The sequence below is a fragment of the Canis lupus genome, chromosome 31 (genome assembly GCF_048164855.1).
Source record: "Canis lupus baileyi chromosome 31, mCanLup2.hap1, whole genome shotgun sequence".
Taxonomy (NCBI): domain Eukaryota; kingdom Metazoa; phylum Chordata; class Mammalia; order Carnivora; family Canidae; genus Canis; species Canis lupus.
The window spans coordinates 25748330-25768906 of NC_132868.1; the positions used below are offsets into that span (position 1 = coordinate 25748330).

At 39.3% G+C, this 20577-nt stretch overlaps 1 protein-coding gene across 2 annotated transcripts in view; it reads right to left on the reverse strand.

Moving 5' to 3' along the window:
- FGF12 (fibroblast growth factor 12) overlaps window positions 1–20577 on the reverse strand; it is a 543450-nt gene that overhangs the window by 345253 nt on the left and 177620 nt on the right. Inside the window, exon 1 of one of the 2 annotated variants that reach the window (XM_072807853.1) lies at window positions 12534–12683. The exons of the other annotated variant lie outside the window; for it this stretch is intronic. Within the exon in view, the coding sequence (XP_072663954.1) occupies window positions 12534–12624 (91 nt within the window). The 5' untranslated portion in view covers window positions 12625–12683. Of the gene's footprint in view, window positions 1–12533; window positions 12684–20577 lie in introns of those variants that run through there. 2 annotated transcript variants of the gene reach the window in all.

A 20577-nucleotide genomic window follows, 5' to 3' on the forward strand; every position in this document is an offset into this window, starting at 1 on the left:
GAATTTCAGGGGCATCTGGGTGTCTCAGCGGTTGACTGTCTGCCTTCCACTAAGGGCACGATCCTGGGGTCCCACATGGGGCTCCCTGCGAGGAGCCCGCTTCTCCCTCTGCTTATGTCTCTGCCTCTCTCTCTGTTACTCTCATGAATAAATGAATAAAGTCTTAAAAAAAAAAAGACATGAATTTCAAAATCACAAAATTGAGTGAAAAATAAGACGCAGAGGGGTAAGTAGGTTCAAGACCATTTACATAAATTTTAGACACTCCCAAAATAATATCATACAGGATATATATTAAGAATATAAATATATAGGGACGCCTGGGTGGCTCAGCAGTTGAGCGTCTGCCTTTGGCTCAGGGCATGATCCTGGAGTCCTGGGATGAGTCCCACATCGGGCTCCCTGCATGGAGCCTGCTTCTCCTTCTGCCTGTGTCTCTGCCTCTCTCTCTCTCTGTCTCTCTCATGAATAAATAAATAAAATCTTTTAAAAAAAGAATTTAAATATATAGACCATAAGGACACATACCGAAGTCATTTTACTTTTACAACTGAGGGAGGAAGACTCTGGAATGGATCTAGGGACAATTCTAAGAAATTTTAATTTCACCAATAATTGACTATTTTTAAAAATTCTGAAATACATAAGGCATAATGTGAAAAATCTGTTCATTCTGATCTTAGGTACATTAGTGTGTGTTATGTTAATCTCTGGTCATTTCTGTATTCTAACTTTAAAAACAAATTACGTATATTTTCTCCCCTATTCCTTCTTGTGCCCTCCCAACTCCAAAGCCATGAACATCATTTCCAGTTGAGGTAATGGAATCCATAGTGTATTGCATTTTGGAAAACAAAATCATAATGTTGATTTATCCAGGGCTAGTTGCTTAATGTTGACTACAGAAATGTATTTCCAAGTTAGAGTGATAAAAACAAATTAACAACCACTTTATTCAACTAGAACTTGAACTGAGCACGTGCAAAAAATGTCATTAGCAAATAGTAATTATCAGAGAAGATAACCTAAAAACAAAAACACTGGGGAGAATTTATCTCTGCTACAACCATAGCAGTTCCTTCTAGAATAATACAGTGGTAACTAAGGATGACACACTATAGACACTGTAAACAATTGGGATTATTTATGTTCATGTATTGTATACTTTATCAAAGTATGAGTTATCTTAGAAAAAGATTCATGCAGGCCCACTGCTTGACTCATAGTGTGGGTCTCTGTAAATGCTGGCTGAATTAATATACAAGTGAAGTGATGTTCCATAACATCTTTACTCTGACAAACCGAAAATATTCAACTCTTCAAGCAATAAGGTAGGCAATGAGGCTGAATATTAAAATTCTTATAACTAGACAGCTAACATTTTGGGGAAGTGTTAATAATATTTGCCCCATAGGATAAAAATTAAAACCTCCCTTTATCATAAAAACTCCTTTATTTTCAGGAGGACTACCTTTTGTGCCTTTTTCATATACTAATATAAGTCAATTTCCTAGTTTCTCTTGCCATTGAAGCAGATTTTTCCATCTAAATACTTAAGATGTTAAGTATTTTGTTTAGTAATTTAAATTTGATATATTTTGAGCAAAAGCAAGTTCATATAGAATTTTTCCCTACATTTAGGCTTCCCTATTGGAAAATCCTTGTTTAACCTTAGAAGGCGTATCTTATTTGTCCCAAAACTTTGTGGAAGATATCATGCCAAGAAGAGCTTGCCTGACTAAGCTCTTTTACAATCTACTTTGAAGGAAAGATGGAGGAAACGTGCAATGCTACCTGGGTCATACACTTTGCATTCCTCATCTGGAGTATTTAAAATGAATTAATTCAAACATTTAGAAATGTACTAAAAACTAACCCTATTGCTTTTTCTAAACCAGAAATGACCAAACCGTATTCTTCTGCTGGGAGTGAGTGTTTCTCCTAAAGGACATGGATGCTCTACTTCCAGTCATCCTGCAATGGGAAAAGCAATGAACCTTGGAATGGGAATGGGAATAACCTCCCTGTCTCTCTGGAACTTGAAGTAGTACTTCTTAATTCTGGGGGGAACAACATCCCTCATGCAGGAATAGGCTGGAGTTAAAGAGAGATGACCAGAGGCTCTCTTAGAGAAGGATATGGCCTGTGAACTCTAGGAGCAGTAAGAGCTCATTTCTGTCTTTACATTTCCATTTTCTGCACTGTTCCACACCTCTGCTTTCCTCAGGTATTCAGCAAATTATTCTGAAGACCCACAGTCTCGGCTTTCCTTCAGACTGAAAGAGAAGAGTGACAAAACTCCTGCATCCCAAGACAGACTTGTGGAATGTATAAATACTCTTTAGTATTTCCTAGAAATTACTTGACAAGAGAAACCAAGGAATGGAAAATCAGCAATTGATTGAATGACACTTGCTGTCAGGACTTGAAAATCAAAGTTAATTTATGTTTTAGTCCTGAGCAATTCAGGCATTCTTTCGGTTACAGTGCTTCCACAGTGTAAAAATTTAATATAATTTTTGGTTACCTCCTGTCTTGATGGTCTAAATAATCTACTCACACAAGAGAGAATTGAAACTTGAGTATTATGAACTATTAAGTAAAAAGTTGGTGCTACTATGATTAATTCCAGAAATGTGGTTATTAACAGTCAATTAGAAGAGAATCATCCAAATTACCTGCTACAACCAAACTACTCCATTAATACCATTCTACATTTGTTTCTATCAATAAAATAAAATTCAGAGTTATTCTCCATGCCGTGGATATTATGGTGATCATTTTTTTAAGCAAATAAATAAGGATCTTCACAAATTAAATTGGCTAGATAAAAAAATGATTTTTACCAGGAAAAAAAAGGTCCATCTAAGACAACAAAGAGAAGCTAAACTTACAGATCAAAATTTTAAGTGTATTGTAAAATTTAGTATGCTGCACATATTTTTTTCTACCTTAAGAGAAAGAATGACATGGGATAAATCACACACTAACAGCATGCATTTGGTATTTTATCCCACCAGGACGGATGAAAGGCAAGAAAAAGAAGAGTGGAAAACCCTACATGCTGACTATGTGCTCAGGCTAAAGAACTTTACAGACATGAACCCATTTAATCTTCAGAAAACCCCATAAACTAAGTACTATCCTTAAGCCCCACTTTACTACTAGGCACAGGGAGACCAAGAAACTAGCCAGGAGAATATTATATTGTTAGGGGTGCCTGGGTGACTCAGTCAGTTAAGCATCTGATTTTGGCTCAGGTCATGATATCAGGGTTCTGGGATCAAGCCCTATGTTGGGCTCTGTTCAACAGAGTCTCCTTCTCTCTCTCTCTCTCTCTCTCTCTCTCTCTCTCTCTCTCTCCATGGATCTGCCTGCCCACAGCCTGGACACACTCGAATTGCTGGATAGGGATAAGTAAGTCAGGACCCAGATGTGTCTTTAGAGATAGATACAAAGTCCAAATCTCTTCAATTCCACTGTGAGGCTCAACAGAGGAAAGGTTAGATTTCTCAGGAGGTGGGCCTACTCTACAAACCCAAAGCTTCCCTCTCGTAAATTGCATATGTCAAGATTTAGTTTTAGGAGAAAGGTATGAAATCAAATTTTGACCATTCTCTAAGCCAGGAAGTATTTCATCAATCCAGTAAGAAAGCAGACATGTTTAATAGCTATCTATTGGATGACTTTGTCTATTTTCTCAATTGTTTTGAACTCAAGGTTAAGAAAGGAGATAACCAAAAGGAGGAGAAATGAAAGTTATAACAAAAACCATCTCCTAAGCCCACCACACACAAAGATCTCTAAGCAAGGGTATTTTCAAAATTTTTAAAATTTAAGGGCATAGAAAAATGCATGTAATCTAAATACCCAACATCAACATCTAGATAGATGATAACTGTAGCATAGACATGTGATGTCATTCGATGAAGCAATTTAAAATCATATTTAGGGGCAGCCCAAGTGGCTCAGTGGTTTAGCACCTGCCTTTGGCCCAGGGCATGATCCTGGAGACCCGGGATCGAGTCCCACGTCGGGCTCCCTGCATGGAGCCTGCTTCTCCCTCTGCCTGTGTCTCTGCCTCTCTCTCTCTCTCTCTGCGTCTCTCACGAATAAATAAATAAAATCTTTAAAAAATAATAAAAAATAAAAAAATAAAATCATATTTAGAAAGATCTTTTGTAAAATGACATACATATTAGTATTTTTAATACAGACAAGTAAAAAATAAAAATAAAAACCAAATGGCCCACAATTTGCCATGCAGCTATATCTGATATATATATATATATGTATATATATAGATTCAATATGTACAAATCATTAGAAACAACATAGAAACACACAAAGCTAAAGAGAGGAAGCCTCCTTTTTGACTGCCTCAAAAATCTCTCCCCAACTAACCACTATTAATAGCTTCTTATAATCTTTTCTGGAAAAAAAGTATTTTCCAAACATTTCAACATGAGTATCTATTTCTATATTTAGAGTATTTAAGATCACAGGAAAAGAAACAAAGCATATATCTCTTGTGTGGTAACTTTTGCTTTAAAAATTCGCACACAAAAAATGGAAGGGATTTTTTTTTGGAAGGGATTATATTAGGGTTGTAGTCTCTATCCTCATAGAGATCCTACATTTTTAAAGTTTACTGCTATGAGCAGAAAACTGTATAATCTGAAATATGTATCACTAGCTTTTATTATAAGAGGAACACATTTTCAAAATTAAAATAATATAGAAATATGTAATACATAAAGCAAGTGTCTGTCATCAAACTCCCTAAAAGTAACTGACATCAACAATTTTAAACGCACTTAATCAAGGATACACATACATAGTCACATAAATGGACACATACATAGTCACATAAGAGAGAAAATAAATAAATGTACATAGACACGTGAATCTTCACCTAGATCAGCTTTAGTTTCCTAATTTGTACTATATAAAGAGGAATCCTGCCTAACACACAGGGATGTTTGGCAGCCAAAAGGCCAAAAGTTATTATTGATATCCTCCATTTTCTTACGATGGCAGTTTTAGAAAATGCAGTACAAACTTTTCTCTTTGTTTCTCACCATCTGCAGGTCATCCCCATCCTGTCTGTGAATATAGGACTGTCACCAGACTGTCACAGAACACTGCTGCCTGGAATTCATGATCTCAATCTTCTGACTTCAGCCTTTGGGTAACTGGAACCATTGACACATGAACTATCTCATCAATGAGTTACATACAGTTACCGTGGGTTGTGGGTAAGGAGTTCATCACTATCATTTTGAGAATGACTTCATAAAGATTTGAACTATGCTATCTACTCACAAGTTCCTTAGTGCCAAGGTCAGACACTGAACCAACATGGCGATTCACTGATTCTCAATTCCTCCAAGTCAAGCAAATAATTAGTGCTTTAGAGAACCAACCAGCTAGCAACAACACCCCTCCCCTCAAAAAAGAGATTCATTTTGTGCCACTAAGTTTTATTTAAAGACCATGCAATCGAATCCCAGCTGGCTTCATTGAAGCAGCAACGCAAGCAATCAGTGACACCAACTGCAATGCTATCGTTTCTATAAACAGTAATGAGTGGAGGGGGTAGGACAGTACTAGAAACTTATGTATCAACAAGAAAGATCATTTCAGCAAGAGAGATTGTCTTGGCAGATTCACAGTTTCTTTCTGATTGGCACCCTAGGAAATGCAAAGGCCCCACAACATTTAATGGTTTAGAAGAAATATTCGGACATGGCATTTCTAACATTGTGCAATGAGAATAACATGACCTAAAGACAGCAATTTCATACACTAAGTAGTACAAAGGAAAGCTTCAGCATTCTAAGATATTCCATGGAAATTGAAAAAATAGATCTATAAGTACTCCCTGGATGTCCTTTCTACCTCTGATACCAGAGAATAGAACTTGCCTTCTCATTGTACCAGGCTGTGAATAAATGGATTCATGGTGAAGTAAGAGCAGAGAAGACATATAATATAGGTAACTCGGCAGGATATCTGAATATGAGCGAGGCTACAGAGGTTTGAATTGAGTTGTAGGGTAATTACTTGGAAAAAAATGCTTTTATTATACCTGTATTTTATTTTTATGTAAACACATTTTTCTGGCAAAATATCCAGAGACACTATTCCTTTCCATTAGAGGCCCCACCTGCCCCATGCCAGTACCAACTTTTGCACTTCTAAATGCTCTGCAAGTTCAGAGAGATTAACATGAGCAGAATTAATTATTCCTTACTTACAGTGATTTTATCAGAGAACATTAACTCAAATATAAGGCTGTTAAACAGAAACAAACTGAGGCTCCCTGATACCCCACTTTGGGGACGTATGATATCCTGCCTACTAGCATACTTCTTGCTTGTGTGTATATTTATATATTTCTCCCTATAGGATCTTCAGTGCCTAACACAGAAACTTGCATGTAATCAGACCTCAAGGGATATTTTCTAAGTTGAAAAAGGGTAAACCCTGAAGTCAGAGACATGTTTATCCTCAGGTGAAGGAAAGGAGAAGGAACAACTGTAACGAGCTCGTTGGCATAACTTAAGTATCCTGGACTTCGGAAAAAGTCTGGCTTCCTTCCCACCTCTCTTTTGCTGTACTTAACCTGGAGCCAGGCAAATGGATGGCTGGTCCCTGCCCCAGATAAGAGCATTCAGACCAATCCCTTAACCATATAGTACTGCCCTGGTTTTTTTCCACATGCACACAGCTCTCAGTTTTCTTCTGTGAGAAGAAAAACTATTTTATTTGCATTTCTCCTCTTCTGGCAAAACTGCAGTAGAAATGTGAGCTGCAACGCTGTTTCTATTTTCCAGGTATCGTAGCTAGGTCTCCCTTTTCAGGATATGCTTGAGGGCATCAGGGTATACAGAAAGGAACACTAGAATTCTTAGGAGTCTTGAAATTAAATTACAGCTTTGAAAGAATATTCTCAAACATCAGTGGAACTTCATTACTTCATTCTTATTTGGTGGTGAAGGGGGAGATAAGTATCATCTAAGAAACAAGGTACCTGCTAGGCTCCAGACACATGCTAATTTACAAGAATGGCAAAGCCACATATGTTTGGATGCTAACTTAATTGCTCAGAGATTTTGAAAGAAAATCAATACATCTATTGGCTACATCCTACAGATGAGATGTTAGAGAAACTGGAGGATTGGACTGGAAATAATCTTAAAACAGAGCCCAATAATCTACCATCAATTGTATTACTTTAAACTGTCCTGCCTAATCAGGATAGGCCAGATAACAGTCTTAAAATTTTAAACTACAAAAAGACAACCTCTCATTTGTGCTAAATGTTCACCATGAGTCACACAGTGGGCTCTATTTGTTACAGACATTCAGGGACAGAGCAACCACTACCTTGAACATCATCAAAAGGTCAGAGCCTGAGGTGAGTTGTGCTCTGGCTGTTAGAGCTTCCACCTGGAAGTGGGGTGTGTCATTTCCGCCCACATTTCATTTGCTCATGCAAGTCACACGGCCACATCGAACTTCAAGGGAATGAGGTGATGCCATCCTGCAATGTGCCCAAGAGGACAACACAACATATTGGGTGAAAAGCGGTAATGCCTACCACATTTGCACATAGTAGGTGCTTAGCAAATTGCTTTTTAAAAGTACCATAAGTAAAAAATGAACTAAAAACAAGCATTAAATTTCTTGAATTTTCTGACATTAATACTGAAAATCTCAGGTTAAAAAAACAAAAATCCCTTTGAAAATGAAAGCCATAAGAAAGTGATGGACAGGGCATCTGGGTGGTTCAGTCAGTTAAGCATCTGTCTTCAGCTCAGCTCATGATCTCAGGATCCTGGGGTCCAGTCCCGCATCAGACTCCCTGTGTAGCTCCTCCCCCTGCTTTTGCTCATTCTCTCTCCCTCTCTCTTTCTTTTGCAAAAATAAGTAAAATCTTAAAAAAAAAAAGAAAGAAAGAAAAGAAAAAGAAAGGAATGGACATTTTGTGCATTGCATAATTCTTATTCATTGAAGCCAACGGAGCAACACTGAAATAATGAGGAATTTTAAGATTATGATGTAAAAACCAGCTCAAAGAATGATTCTACAACAAAGAAAATTGCCATGGATAAATGATCAATTAATCTTTAGTGATGTTTTTCAAAATTAGATAAATGAAGGCAGTTACACACTGAAATCACCCATGTTTCAAAATTAAAATGATGTGAACAACTGAGTATCTGGCCTCAAAAGGTAGATTTTGTCATTTGCTTTTGATGAGGTGGATTTCTGAAGATCGATTTTGAATTTAAAATATCTTCATACATTATTTTCATTTGTCCTAATTTTGGATGTTACTCACATCCTTAAAGAAAAAGAAAGGAAAATAAAGGACTCTACACTGAGAACTAAGGAAGACAAGAGTTGAAAAGAACTGTGTAATGCTATCTTTCTAAAGGATCCTTTCCTGGGAAATGGGCTCAAAGCAATAACCACTTTGCAACCAAATTCTTTCTTGGATCACTTAACTATCTTGTAAAGTAGTTAAAGCCTAAATCTCTTAGGTGCACACTAACTGATGCAAACTGACTGTAAGTTGGCAGTTTTAATTTAGATGGTAGTGTTGTACTTGAAATTAAGGGTATAACTGGGTTTTAATAATATGTGCTCATTGGGATCAATAAATTATTTTGACCTGGACTGTTTCAATCCTGTATCAAGGCTACTTGATGTAATTATACAGCTCAATCTCTAGACATTTGATAATCCTCCATGCTACCAGGCTGAGCAACCCCTAATTGACTGAATATCCAGGGAGTTATGACTATATACAGAATGGGGAGAGCCCAATGGTTGGTTTTCTGGAATAGCTTAGGGTGATAAGATAACCACAGTGCTTCCTCTCTCTCCTTGTACATGTATGCACATACACAGGCACAGACACTTACGTTACTACTATTATTGGGATCCACTGCCAAAAGTGCTACCATCCACTGTCAGGTTAATACCTAAGGCAGCTTTTTCTGGAGCCAGGTTGTTAGGACAGGAATCCTTCCTTTACAGGTCTTTCCCACCAAAGTGATGAGAAACCTGTAACCTTCACACCATTCTTTAAGAGAATGCTTCTGCTTTCCTCCCAACTAGATCTTGAGAAGAAAAGGAACAGATATTAAAGATATTGTTTTAATTTCTACTCTTCTGCAAGCTTATGTTTCTTTGTAAAAGTCCCAAATCTAGAAAAAATAAATGAATTCACTTCACTCTCCCTTTGAACTAATAACAGCACTTTCCAGGTTAATAGAAGGGCTATATACTCTGAGAATTGTTTAGAATTTTAAACTTCTTAACTTTCTTTCAATAGATAGGCTCCACATGCATAAAAAAAAAATCATTCATTTTGAGAAACGGAAAAAAAAAAGGATCATAAGATACTTGGAAGCAGCCATAAACAACCCACTTAACCTTGTCTAAGATTTTTTTTTAAGATTTATTTATTTGAGAGAGAGAGCACACGTGCAAACAGGGGGAGGGACAGAGAGAGAGGGCAAGAGAGACTCTCAAGCAAGCTCTGCACTGAGCAGGGAGCTGATGTGGAGCTTGATCCCAGTACTCTGAGATCATGAGCTGAGCTGAAATCAAGAGTCAGGGGGGCCGCTTTAACCAAGTGAGCCACCCAAGTGCCTCTAAGATTGTTTCGACAGCTCATGCTATCTCCAGCCGCCTGAAGTAAAAGGGATTTATAAACTAATATAATAGATAAATTAGTTAAGATATTAATATCTGATATTATGGAGGAACGATAGGAACAATAAAATGTTTTAATTACCCTAAGAAGCTCAAAAGTTAATAATGATTATTTTGAATTTATTTAACAAAACCTAAATAGAATATTGAAATGTTTACCAATTGCAAAAATTCATCAATCCATTAGAAGAATCTCTTAACTTCTCAAAACAAATTATGTCACTTCTCCCCTGTCCCTCAACTATAAAATAATGGGGAAGAAGTAGCTGGCTTAAAAGTCTTCATTGAGACACAGTTCAAAATATTATTATATTTCTCTTTAGGTTAAGTTGAAAAAAATTAAAATTGGCCATTCCAGCTTTATTCCTATAAATTTGCTCCATGACAATGTATCTGATGTCTTTACCTCAATTTGTATTCATACAGGGGAATAACAAGATTTCACGCAGAACTGCTGTGATGTCATGCTAATGGTACAAGTCACATGAATGAAATCATGTTAAATGCAACACAATAATATCTGAAACATACTAAGCACATTATATATGGTAGACTCAAAGTTCTTAGAATCATGTTGGCATATGGTTAGAGTTCAACATTTCTTTGGCTATCGTCAATTCATTTAATCTTCACCACAAACCTCTGAGGTAAGTATTATTACCATAGTAATTAACACGTATGAATAAATTGAGGAACAGCAAGGTCATATGTGTTATCCAAGATCATAAGCTAAGAAAGGCCACAGTCAAACAAAAGCAATATAGTTCCCAGAAATAATCTTTTAGCAACCCTGTATATTATCTCTGGCTGTGGAAAGGGTATGAAGGAAACTTCACCTTTACTCCTTGTGACCATACCATTTAACAAGAATTCCCCTAGAATGATCATCTTCCAAAATAACCAACCACTCCTCTAAGTAAAACAGTATATATAAAGTACGACCCTTTTCAAGGTATTGCATGTTAAATATAGGATTAAATAAGATATAAGAACCAGGATAGAGCTATTATTTCCACTTTTTTCCAGATAAAAATACTGAATTTAAAAGATTCTTAGTAATTTTATTGAGACTGCTTTATAATTGGGTCTTCTGACTCTGAGTCCCATGATTTTGCAACAACCTATGCTGCCCTTTCATATATCTTATCACTTCTATTTGGATTTGTTACTATATAAGAGACTGACTCTGCATGTAAATTAATGTGTTATCTATTTTTATACAAGGTGGAGTCCTGTCATTCTTACACACCATACATACGTAAACTTTTTTTCACATTTAGGAAACATATATCCAAGTTGCAATCATTTACGTTTTATTTAACATAAGCAAGGAAAACTGAAATAATATCAACATATATGTCTACTGGCTTCCTGAGATATGTATTCTCAAAATACAAAACTTCAAGCATATTAATTTAGAATACAGCAGTTGGATATCTTAGCACTTATAAATATGGTGGCAAAAAAAAAAGACTGTGTAAATAACCTTAAGAACTGAATAAAAGTAAAAATATAAGATCTCACTGCTGATTTTATTTCAAAGGGTATTCTCGTATTTCACATATAGTTAAATTATCTAATTAGTTCTTTTAAAATAATTTCACTTTTCATTTAAAGTGGTGAGTAATCAGAAAGTCAAAGTTTTATTTAAAAAAAATGAATGAAATCTATATATATTCTAATCTTTCTAAATATAGTCTTCATAGCTCCAGAACAGGGTGAAAATAGGTATGTAACCAAATGAATCAGATCCCCCAGAATAGCATACGAAGTTTTATACATGAAATCTATTACAATATTGTTAAAACGTTGACTATTAACTTTACGTGCAATTTATGCACACACACAAAAATTATTTCACAAAGACACACTTGCTCAGACATAATAGGGGCACCTTACCTCTCTCCTCACACCCCACCCCCAATTTGTGAAGAGAACACCAAAAGACACAAAAACTGGATTAGCACTTGCAAGGTTAATAGACATAATCACTTTAAAGAACACTTACACCTTAAAAAAGAGAGAGAGAGAGAAACGCACAACACAAAGTGTGGTGAAACAGCACCGCATATGTACCGCTTCATCAGAAAAGAATTCCACTTACTTGATTTTAGTCTCGTATTTTTTTTTTCATTTAAAAATTTTAATTTCGCAGGTCATTAAAAGGGTCTGATTCTCTTTCTTTCCCGCGCTGGGCCTTTCCTGAGGGACGCGGATGGTGGAACCCAGGGCTACTGGGGCCTCTCCTGTTTCAGCACCAAGGACAGAAACCGCTTGCTCTCCAGGGCCAAGCTACTCTCGGACGCGGGGCCCGAAGTCCACTTCTCCGACAAAGCAAGAAAAGTAAAGGATACCTGGCCCGTCGGCCACCTGTTTAAAAGTCCCCTCTCCTGTCGAACGCACCAGCAACTTCTCAAGAGGAGACACTAAGCAAGTGCCAGCCGCACGCCGCCCTCCCAAGTCCCCAGGAGGGAGCCGCGAGGCAGTGCGCAGGCAGATCACTTTGCAAGCACCCCTCGCAGAGCCCCGCGCGGCCAGCTCAGGCGCCCGGCGAGAGCTGGGGCGTTCCACAAAGCGCACAGGACTTCAGGGATCAGGGGAAAGCACCCCCAAAGACAGAACCGGCGGCGGGGCCATTCCCCCGCCCCAGTAGGGAAACGCCTTCCTTCTACCACTGCCAGCGCGGAATAAAAGGCGGGGGGGGGGGGGGGGGGGGAGGCGCGGGGAGCCAGGGGGAGGAAGGGGTGGGGACGTGGGGGCATCTGCGGCGCTCTAGGGCTGGGAAAGAACATTTTCCTCACCACTTAGGCTGTTGCTGGACCTCAGGCTCCTTCCACAGAGACACTGCAGCATATGCACTCCTTTCTTCAAAGAAAGCTCAAGAATCTTCATGGAGAGGCGCGTGTGTGGGGTTCGTCAACTCCCCGCCCACCTCTGCTAATTGTCCAACCAAAAGGCGGCCTGGCTTCGGCTGCCGGGTCCCGAGTCCATGGTGCGCGCGTCCCAGGTGGACGGGGAGCCGGGGCGCGGGGCCGGGCCGGGCCGGGGGGAGGGAGGAGGGAGCAGGAGCAGGTGCTGGCGGCTGGGGGCAGCCCCGGGGGGAGCGGGCGGCGCGGCCACACCCCAGCAGGCTCGACCGTGACTCTTGGGGACTTCCCGAAGGAAGTGGCTGGGCTGCGGGCGGAGGGAGAGTGGACCGGCCACGCGGGGACGTCGCCGTGGGTCGGTGCCTCTTTCCGGAGGGGCGAGGACGGGGTCCCGAGCCGGCCCGGGCCCTCCCGCCTCAGTGCCCGCGCCCGGGGCGCAGGGGGCGCGGGGGGCGCGGGGGCTCCTCGGGGCGCGGCCGAGCTAGCCCGGAAGGCTGCGCTCCCGCGGGCTGCGCGCCTGCCGAGGGCGACTCCGGCGTGGGAATCCGGCGGAAGGGAAGCACCCGCAGGAAGGGCTGGACCCTGGAGGCTGCGGAGCGTCAGAAGCGACTCCGGGGAACCGAGGGGTGGGGGCTGGGGAGGCGCGGATGTGGAATAAAGAGCGCTCTTGGGTGAGCGCCAGGAGAGCGAAGGTGTGTCTGGGCGCAGCGCGGAGGTGGGAGCCTGGACACCTGGATTCCGTGAGCGGGGCTCTGTGACCTTGGGCAAGTCACATACCCCTCGGCGCGGAGCGGGGAAGAGATACAGAACTGGCAGCTGGTTCACCATTGTCTCCTTGGCTTCTAGTCTCCTCGAAAAGCTTGGCACAGGTGCACTGGGGAGGCGGGGGGGGGGGGGCGAGGGGCTGAGGGGGGCGGTATAGAGAGGGAGGCCAAAGGGGCAGGAAGGCCACAGGTGGGGATGGAGAGGCAGATGAGGCGGGAAATCCGAAAACAAGAGCACTTCTCTTTGATGCGATATTCCAGTAGGTTGTTTCTGCCAACGGTCCCCAAAGATGACCCGTGAGTGAGCTTCCCTGTGGGTCTACCGGCCTCGATTTTTTTGTTGTTGTTTTTTTTCTTGTCAGCAACGTCTTTGGCTTTGTTTGTTTGTCTATTCGTTCTCAGAGGCCATCAATAGCCTTTTGGAAGCCTTAGATTTTGAAGCTTACAAAGAATGCTGACTATGGGAGCAGACTCCACCCTATCTGGAATCTCTGAGCAGGAAGAGACCTTAGAGGACAGCAATACAGCAAGTGGTTAAAAGCACAGATGCTGGAGACAAGCAGTCTATGCTCAAAATCCTACTCGCTGTGTGACCTTGAACAAATTACTTAACCTCTTTGTGCCTCAGTTTCCTCATCAGTAAGAGTTAATAGCATCTACCTTGTTGAAGATTTTTTTAAAACTTGGAATAAGGTAAGTGCTATAATAGTGTTAGCAATTATTATTACTTAGCCCCCCCACCTGTAGGGTTTTGATAACTTTCGCTTTTCAACAAACACGGGAGTGCATACCAATGTGGGCATTTCTCCTGGAATGGCTCAGGTAATAGAGAACAACCAGCTCCCCAGATAGTTCATTGCACAAATCCTGCTAGAAGTTTTACCCCGACATTGAGCCAAAAACTTACTTCATTGTCTCAAGGCCACTAGCTAGTTACCTCTTCCCTGCAAAGGAGTGAAAATGGTTTTCATCACCTCTTTCTTCTTTCCCTTCTCTAGGCTAAACCTTCACAGTTCCTGTGATGTTCCCTGAAGGCCAAAGCTTCAGGTTAAAGTTACCTGGAGACATCTCATTCAGAAGTGTCTTCCTTTTTCTTCTCAAAGATGGTAGAAGAAATCCAGATAATCTGGAGGGCCTTTTGAGCCCACAGTCACTGCTGGCTCCACATTCTCTAAACTCCTTTCAGAACTGAGTTCCAGGCAAGGTCATTCACGGTGGTTCCAAGACTCTAGAAGACACATCCAAGCCTTCCTTCTAGTGACCTCTTAGCCCCATCGTTCAGTGGGATCCCAGGTCCTTGATGATCTTGCTGAAGCCACCACACTGTTATCACTGGGGAGGTTCTGAGGCCCCAGGCAACCTGGGCTGTGGCCTTGGTCTTTCTGGTTTCTTCGGGAATTAGTGAGAAACTTGGCTCATCTGGGGATTCAGCCCATAGAAATTCCCCATGGAGGGAGAGGCAATTAGCAAAAGGAAAACATCTAAAAATAGCCCTTCATGCTGCAAGCAGAGGCAGAGAGTTTTCCGGTAGAGCTCTCCTGCTCTGGAACCCAACGTCTAGAGCTGTTTCTTTACTTTGACAGAAATGCTATTCCTTGAAATGTAGCAAAGGAATAGGATGGGGCCTTGGTTCCCACAAGGAAGATGAGCCGAATGAGCAGCTTCATGTGTGATTGTAAAATGCACATGACCTCCGGAGCATCAATTTTCATATTCATAATGAGCCTCTCTACGTTCCTAGCAAGGCTGTTGCAAGGATTTAGTGAGATAAAACATGTGAAAGTGCTTTGCATAATCGATTATCTTTGCAAGACCAGATTCTATCACCAAATGCCCCAGGTTCTAGGGGCTAGTTAATGGCCTAACAGAGTGGCTGTTGTATTTGATTACGGGGAGGGTTTACATGTGAATCTTCCCTCTTCTCAGTAGAATTACAAACTGTTAGTAGGCAAGACAGGAAAACCAACAATGTCACAATTAATATTCAAACGGCCTGCTGTGGTCTTGTTTAAATGGCTGTCACAGTAATTATGGTCAAGTTTATTCATCACAAAGAAAATGGGTCATCATAGTACTTGAAAAAAAAAAAACTGGAGATCACATTTATAGATTTCTTGTCATTACTGAACTCTCAGATGAGTTCAGAAGAAACCAATGAGAGCATCTGACATTTTAATACAAAATATTTTCCTATTATATATTGTGGAAATATAATATATATTATACTTCCTATTATATATTATATATATAATCTTTATATATATAATAAAGATTTTATTTATTTATTCATGAGAGAGAGAGAAAGAGAGAGAGCAGGCAGAGGGAGAAGCAGGCTACATGCAGGGAGCCTGAGTGGGACTTGATCCCAAGTCTATAGGATCACACACACCCTGGGCTGAAGGTGGCGCTAAACCGCTGAGCGACCCAGGCTGCCCATATTGTGGGTATTTGATTAAAGCAGGTATAAAAGGGAATGGATCACTGGAGTTTTATTATTGAGACTTAGTTTTAAAAAATAATGTTTCTTCCCCTTATCAGGATTTGATGTATTCTTGTTAAAGCAACTCCTAAGGACATCAAAATCCAATTAGGAACATAGATATAGTTTTCTTAAAATATCTTGGGCAGTACTTAAGGAGAACTCATTTCTACAAGTACCATAACATCCCCAAAAGGACAAAACAAAACAAAGAATAATAGCCAGGAGCACAATGGATGGTAGGAAAGTAGTGCATTTTAGCTTAAGCAAAACTTCAAATTTTCTGCTATGTATTGTATTATTACACACCCAAGATCAAATTTTTACTTGCAATTATATTTTTTATTTTAAATTCAAAATATATTATTACATAATTACCAAATTTTAAATCATATTATCTGCTTCTAATTAAGATTTTTAAAGTTAATCATTCTCTCTATTTTCTTATTGACTTTGGGCCAACTCTGGCAAGTGACTCACCAGTGTGGTTTCCAAAGGAAACAATTTATCACTTTCTGAGAAGGATTGGAAAATCTGATACATAATGATAGGTGAACTTCTTTAAATTCTTAGTATCTATTTTTTTTTCCTTTTTATAGTTTATAGTTAAGATTTTATTTACTTATTTATTTATTTATTTATTTATTTATTTATTTATTTATGAGAGACACAGAGAGGGACGCCTAGGTGGCTCAGCAGTTGAGTGTCTTGCCTTCAGCTCAGGGCATGATCCCAGGGTCCTGGGATCCAGTCCCACATTGGGCTTCCTGCATGGAGCCTGCTCTCCCTCTGCCTATGTGTCTGCCTCTCTCTGTGTCTCTCATGAATAAATAAATAAAATCTTTTAAAAAAAAGAGAGAGAGAGAGAGAGAGGCAGAGACATAGGCAGAAGGAGAAACAGGCTCCCCATAGGGAGTCTGGCGTGGGACTCAATCCCAGGACCCGGGGATCACGCCCTGAGCGGAAGGCAGATACTCAACTACTGAGCCACCCAGGTGACTCTATAGTTATTTACTCACAGTTTGTAGAAGTTCATAATTATGTGAGGTAGTTCTGAGATTTTTAAGTGGTGATTTATCTGAGATATTTTCTGTTCATATTAAATAGGAATCTATGGACTCTTGGCCATCAGCTGTGAATTTATCTGTATATTTATCTGCTTGGAAGTCTACATTGAATAAGTAATAACACATTCATAATTTTGCCAGGCCCCCAAAATTTTAATGAGTATACTAACGGCAAAATATCTATTGAATAGAAAGCAACTTTATTTTTATAGAGAAATCAACACAGAAAGTAAAAGACAAACACCAGAATAATTGGATACATAGTATCTTTGTTCTATGTTATGTATAGTCCTCTAACTGCCAGGGTAAAAACCAGGCCTGTATCTCCTGTCTTAGAAATATCTTCAAATCCAGTTTTTGTTTGTTTGCTTTTTTTTTTTTCAAATCCAGTTTTGATAGACAACTACCATAGACTAAATGTTTTCATCCCCACCCCTCAAATTCATATGTTGAAATCCTAACCCTCAAGGTATTTGGAAAATTGAGCCTGTGGGAGGCTTTACCCTCATGCATGGGATTAGTGCCCTTATAAAAAAAGAAGGCCTTGGACAGCTCCCTCTCCCCTTTCACCTTGTGAAGACACAGTGAGAAGACATTGAGAAGACAGCCGTTTGTGAGCTAGGATGTAGGTACTCACCAGACACCAGATATCCTGGTGACCTTGATCTTGGACTTCCTAGACTCCAGAACTGTGAGAAATAAATGTTTGTCACATAAGCCATCTAGTATGTGGTATTTCCTTGTTAGAGCCAACCTCATTAGATAATGTAGCAAAACCAGTAACCAGTCATTACCTAATTAATGACATATATCATCCAAATAACTTTTAACTATTTTTAAAAGATCACATACATGGGGTTTTTATTTGTATTATCTACTTCCTCTTGTTCTTTTTCTATTATTTATCTCCAAACTTTTATTTTAAAATAAATTTAGACTTCTAGGAAAGTTGCAAAATAGTAGAGTTCATGTATACTCTTCACTCAACTTCTTTTGATGTTAGTAACTCACATAGCCGGTGTATAGTTATCACAGCTAGTAAACTCACACTGATACTATGCTATTAAGTAAACTGCAAAATTTAGAATTTCACCAGGTTTGTTTGTTTTGGTTTGGTTTGGTTTTGCCTCATACCCTTTTTCTGTTCCAGGATCCAACTTGGATCCACTTTGCATTTAATGTGTCTTCTTAGTCTCTTTCCATTTATTACAGTCTCTCAGCTTCTTCTTGCCTTTCAGAACTTTGACACTTCCAATTAATATTAGTCAAATATTTTTTAATTTTTTAAGATTTTTTATTTATTTATTCATACACACACACACACACACACACACACACACACACACACACAGAGGCACAGACACAGGCAGAGGGAGAAGCAGGCTCCATGCAGAGAGCCTGACATGGGACTCCATCCAGGGTCTCCAGGATCACTCCCTAGGCTGCACGCGGCGCTAAACCGCTGCGCCACCGGGGCTGCCCTAGTCAAATATTTTGTGGAATTTTGTTCAATTTGGTTTTCTCTGATGCTTCCTCATGATCCATATAAGGCTATTAATTTTGGCAAGAAAGTCACATTGTCCATGTTCTTTCCTCCTTAGTGTGTCATTACATGATGTCAACTAGTGATATAGTACCTATCACTTGGTTAAGGTAGTGTCTGCTAAGTTTCTATACTATAAAGTTATTTTTTATTTGTATTTGATTAATCTCTTTTTTGTGAGGGAGGGGCAAAAAGAGAGGGAGAGAGAGAATCATGAGCAGTTTCCGCACCCAGCACGAAGCCCGACGTGGAACTCAATCTCACAATCCTGAGATGATGACCTGAGCTGAAATCAAGAGTGGGACACTTAACTGACTGAGCCACACAACCGCCACTAGTTGATAAATCTCTTGAGAAAAACTTTGAGGCTACATTAGTATCTTTTTTCTCCTCAAACTTTTATCCACTGATTTTAGCATCATTTGGTAGATCTTGCTTCTAGCAATTATCATTATGCAGTTTTCCTAAAAGTGACTTTGTGTGTTCTTCATTCCTTCTAGAGTAATGGGAATTCTTCTGTAAGAGCTGTACCTTCTTCTCCATATATTTATTCCGTTGTGGAATTCCAGTATGGCCTCAAGGATATTTATTCTATGGGTCATAATCCAATACTATCATTTTGTGGCTCCAATTGTTCGAGCTTTAGCCTTTGGGAGGTCCACCTGTTTGGTTCCTATGTCCTTTTATTGAGCAATTCCTTAATTTTCTGGTATCACAAGACATTTCAGGTTTATCTTTTATTTTTCCTGCCCCAGCTCTAGAATCAACTAATTTTCTAATGAGTCCTAGTTCTTTTTATTGGAGAATAGTATTTAGGAACCAAATCCTGGGTGGTAAGTGTGCTCATCGTTACTGGCATATCATCCCTCCTAGGCTCTTTTGGTGGAGAGAGCTAGGAAATATATGTATATACAAACCTACACGTATTCATACATCATATCTGTTGAAATATCTATCTCTATATATAAATGAATAGAGATATCTACATGTATCTATATGTGGATATATTTATATGTAGATATATAATAGGTAGATATCTATAGATAGGTATAGAAATAGAGATAGGACAAAGACAGAGAGATAACAAACACTAATACCTATGATTCCAATCAAACACAAGTTTTGTTTTACTCTTTGCCATTTCCTTATTGTAATTTCTTTCTCTGACTATGAAAAACCTGAATTTTATTATTTATAATATATTCACTTGTTTATTCAATCCTAAAATACACTTAAAGTAGTTACAGAATTCCAAACCAATATTCCTGAGAAATGGATCATCATCAGAGTACAGTATTTATGAAGAGTTGTTTTTGTCTTTAACCTTACAGTATCCAATCAAATATTATTTCTGTACAAATCAAAACCACAATGACATATCTACCTTACACCTGTCAGAATGGCTAAAATTAACAACTAGGGAAACAACAGATGTTGGGAAGGATGCAGAGAAAGGGGAACTCTTCTTATACTGTTACTGGAAATGCAAACTGGTACAGCCACTCTGGAAAATAGTATGGAAGTTTTTCAAAAAGTTTTCAAAAAACTTTAACAAAAAGTTAAAAATAGAGCTACCCTACTACTCAGCAATTGCACCACTAGGTATTTATCTAAAGGATACAAACATGTATCCCCTTGAAGGGGCACATGCACTCTAGTGTTTATAGCAGCAATGTCCACAATAGCCAAACTATGGAAAGAGCCCAGATGTCCATTGACAGATGAATGGATAAAGAAAATATGGTGTATTAGTAATGGAATATTAGTAATGGAATATTACTAATCTTCAAAAAGAATGAAATCTTTTGTGATGATATGGATAGAACTAGACAGTATTATGCTAAGTGATATAAGTCAGACAGGGAAAGACAAATACCATACGATTTCACTCATATGTGAAATTTAAGAAACAAAACAGATGAACATAGGGGAAGGGAAGGAAAAATAAAATAAGATTGAAAACAGAGAGGAAAGCAAACCATAAAAGATTCTTAACTATAGGGAACAAACTGAGGGTTGCTGGAGGGGAGATGGGTGGGGGATGGGGTAACTGGGTGATGGGCATTAAGAAGGCCACTTGATGTAATGAGCACCAGGTGTTGTATGCAACTGATGAATCACTAAA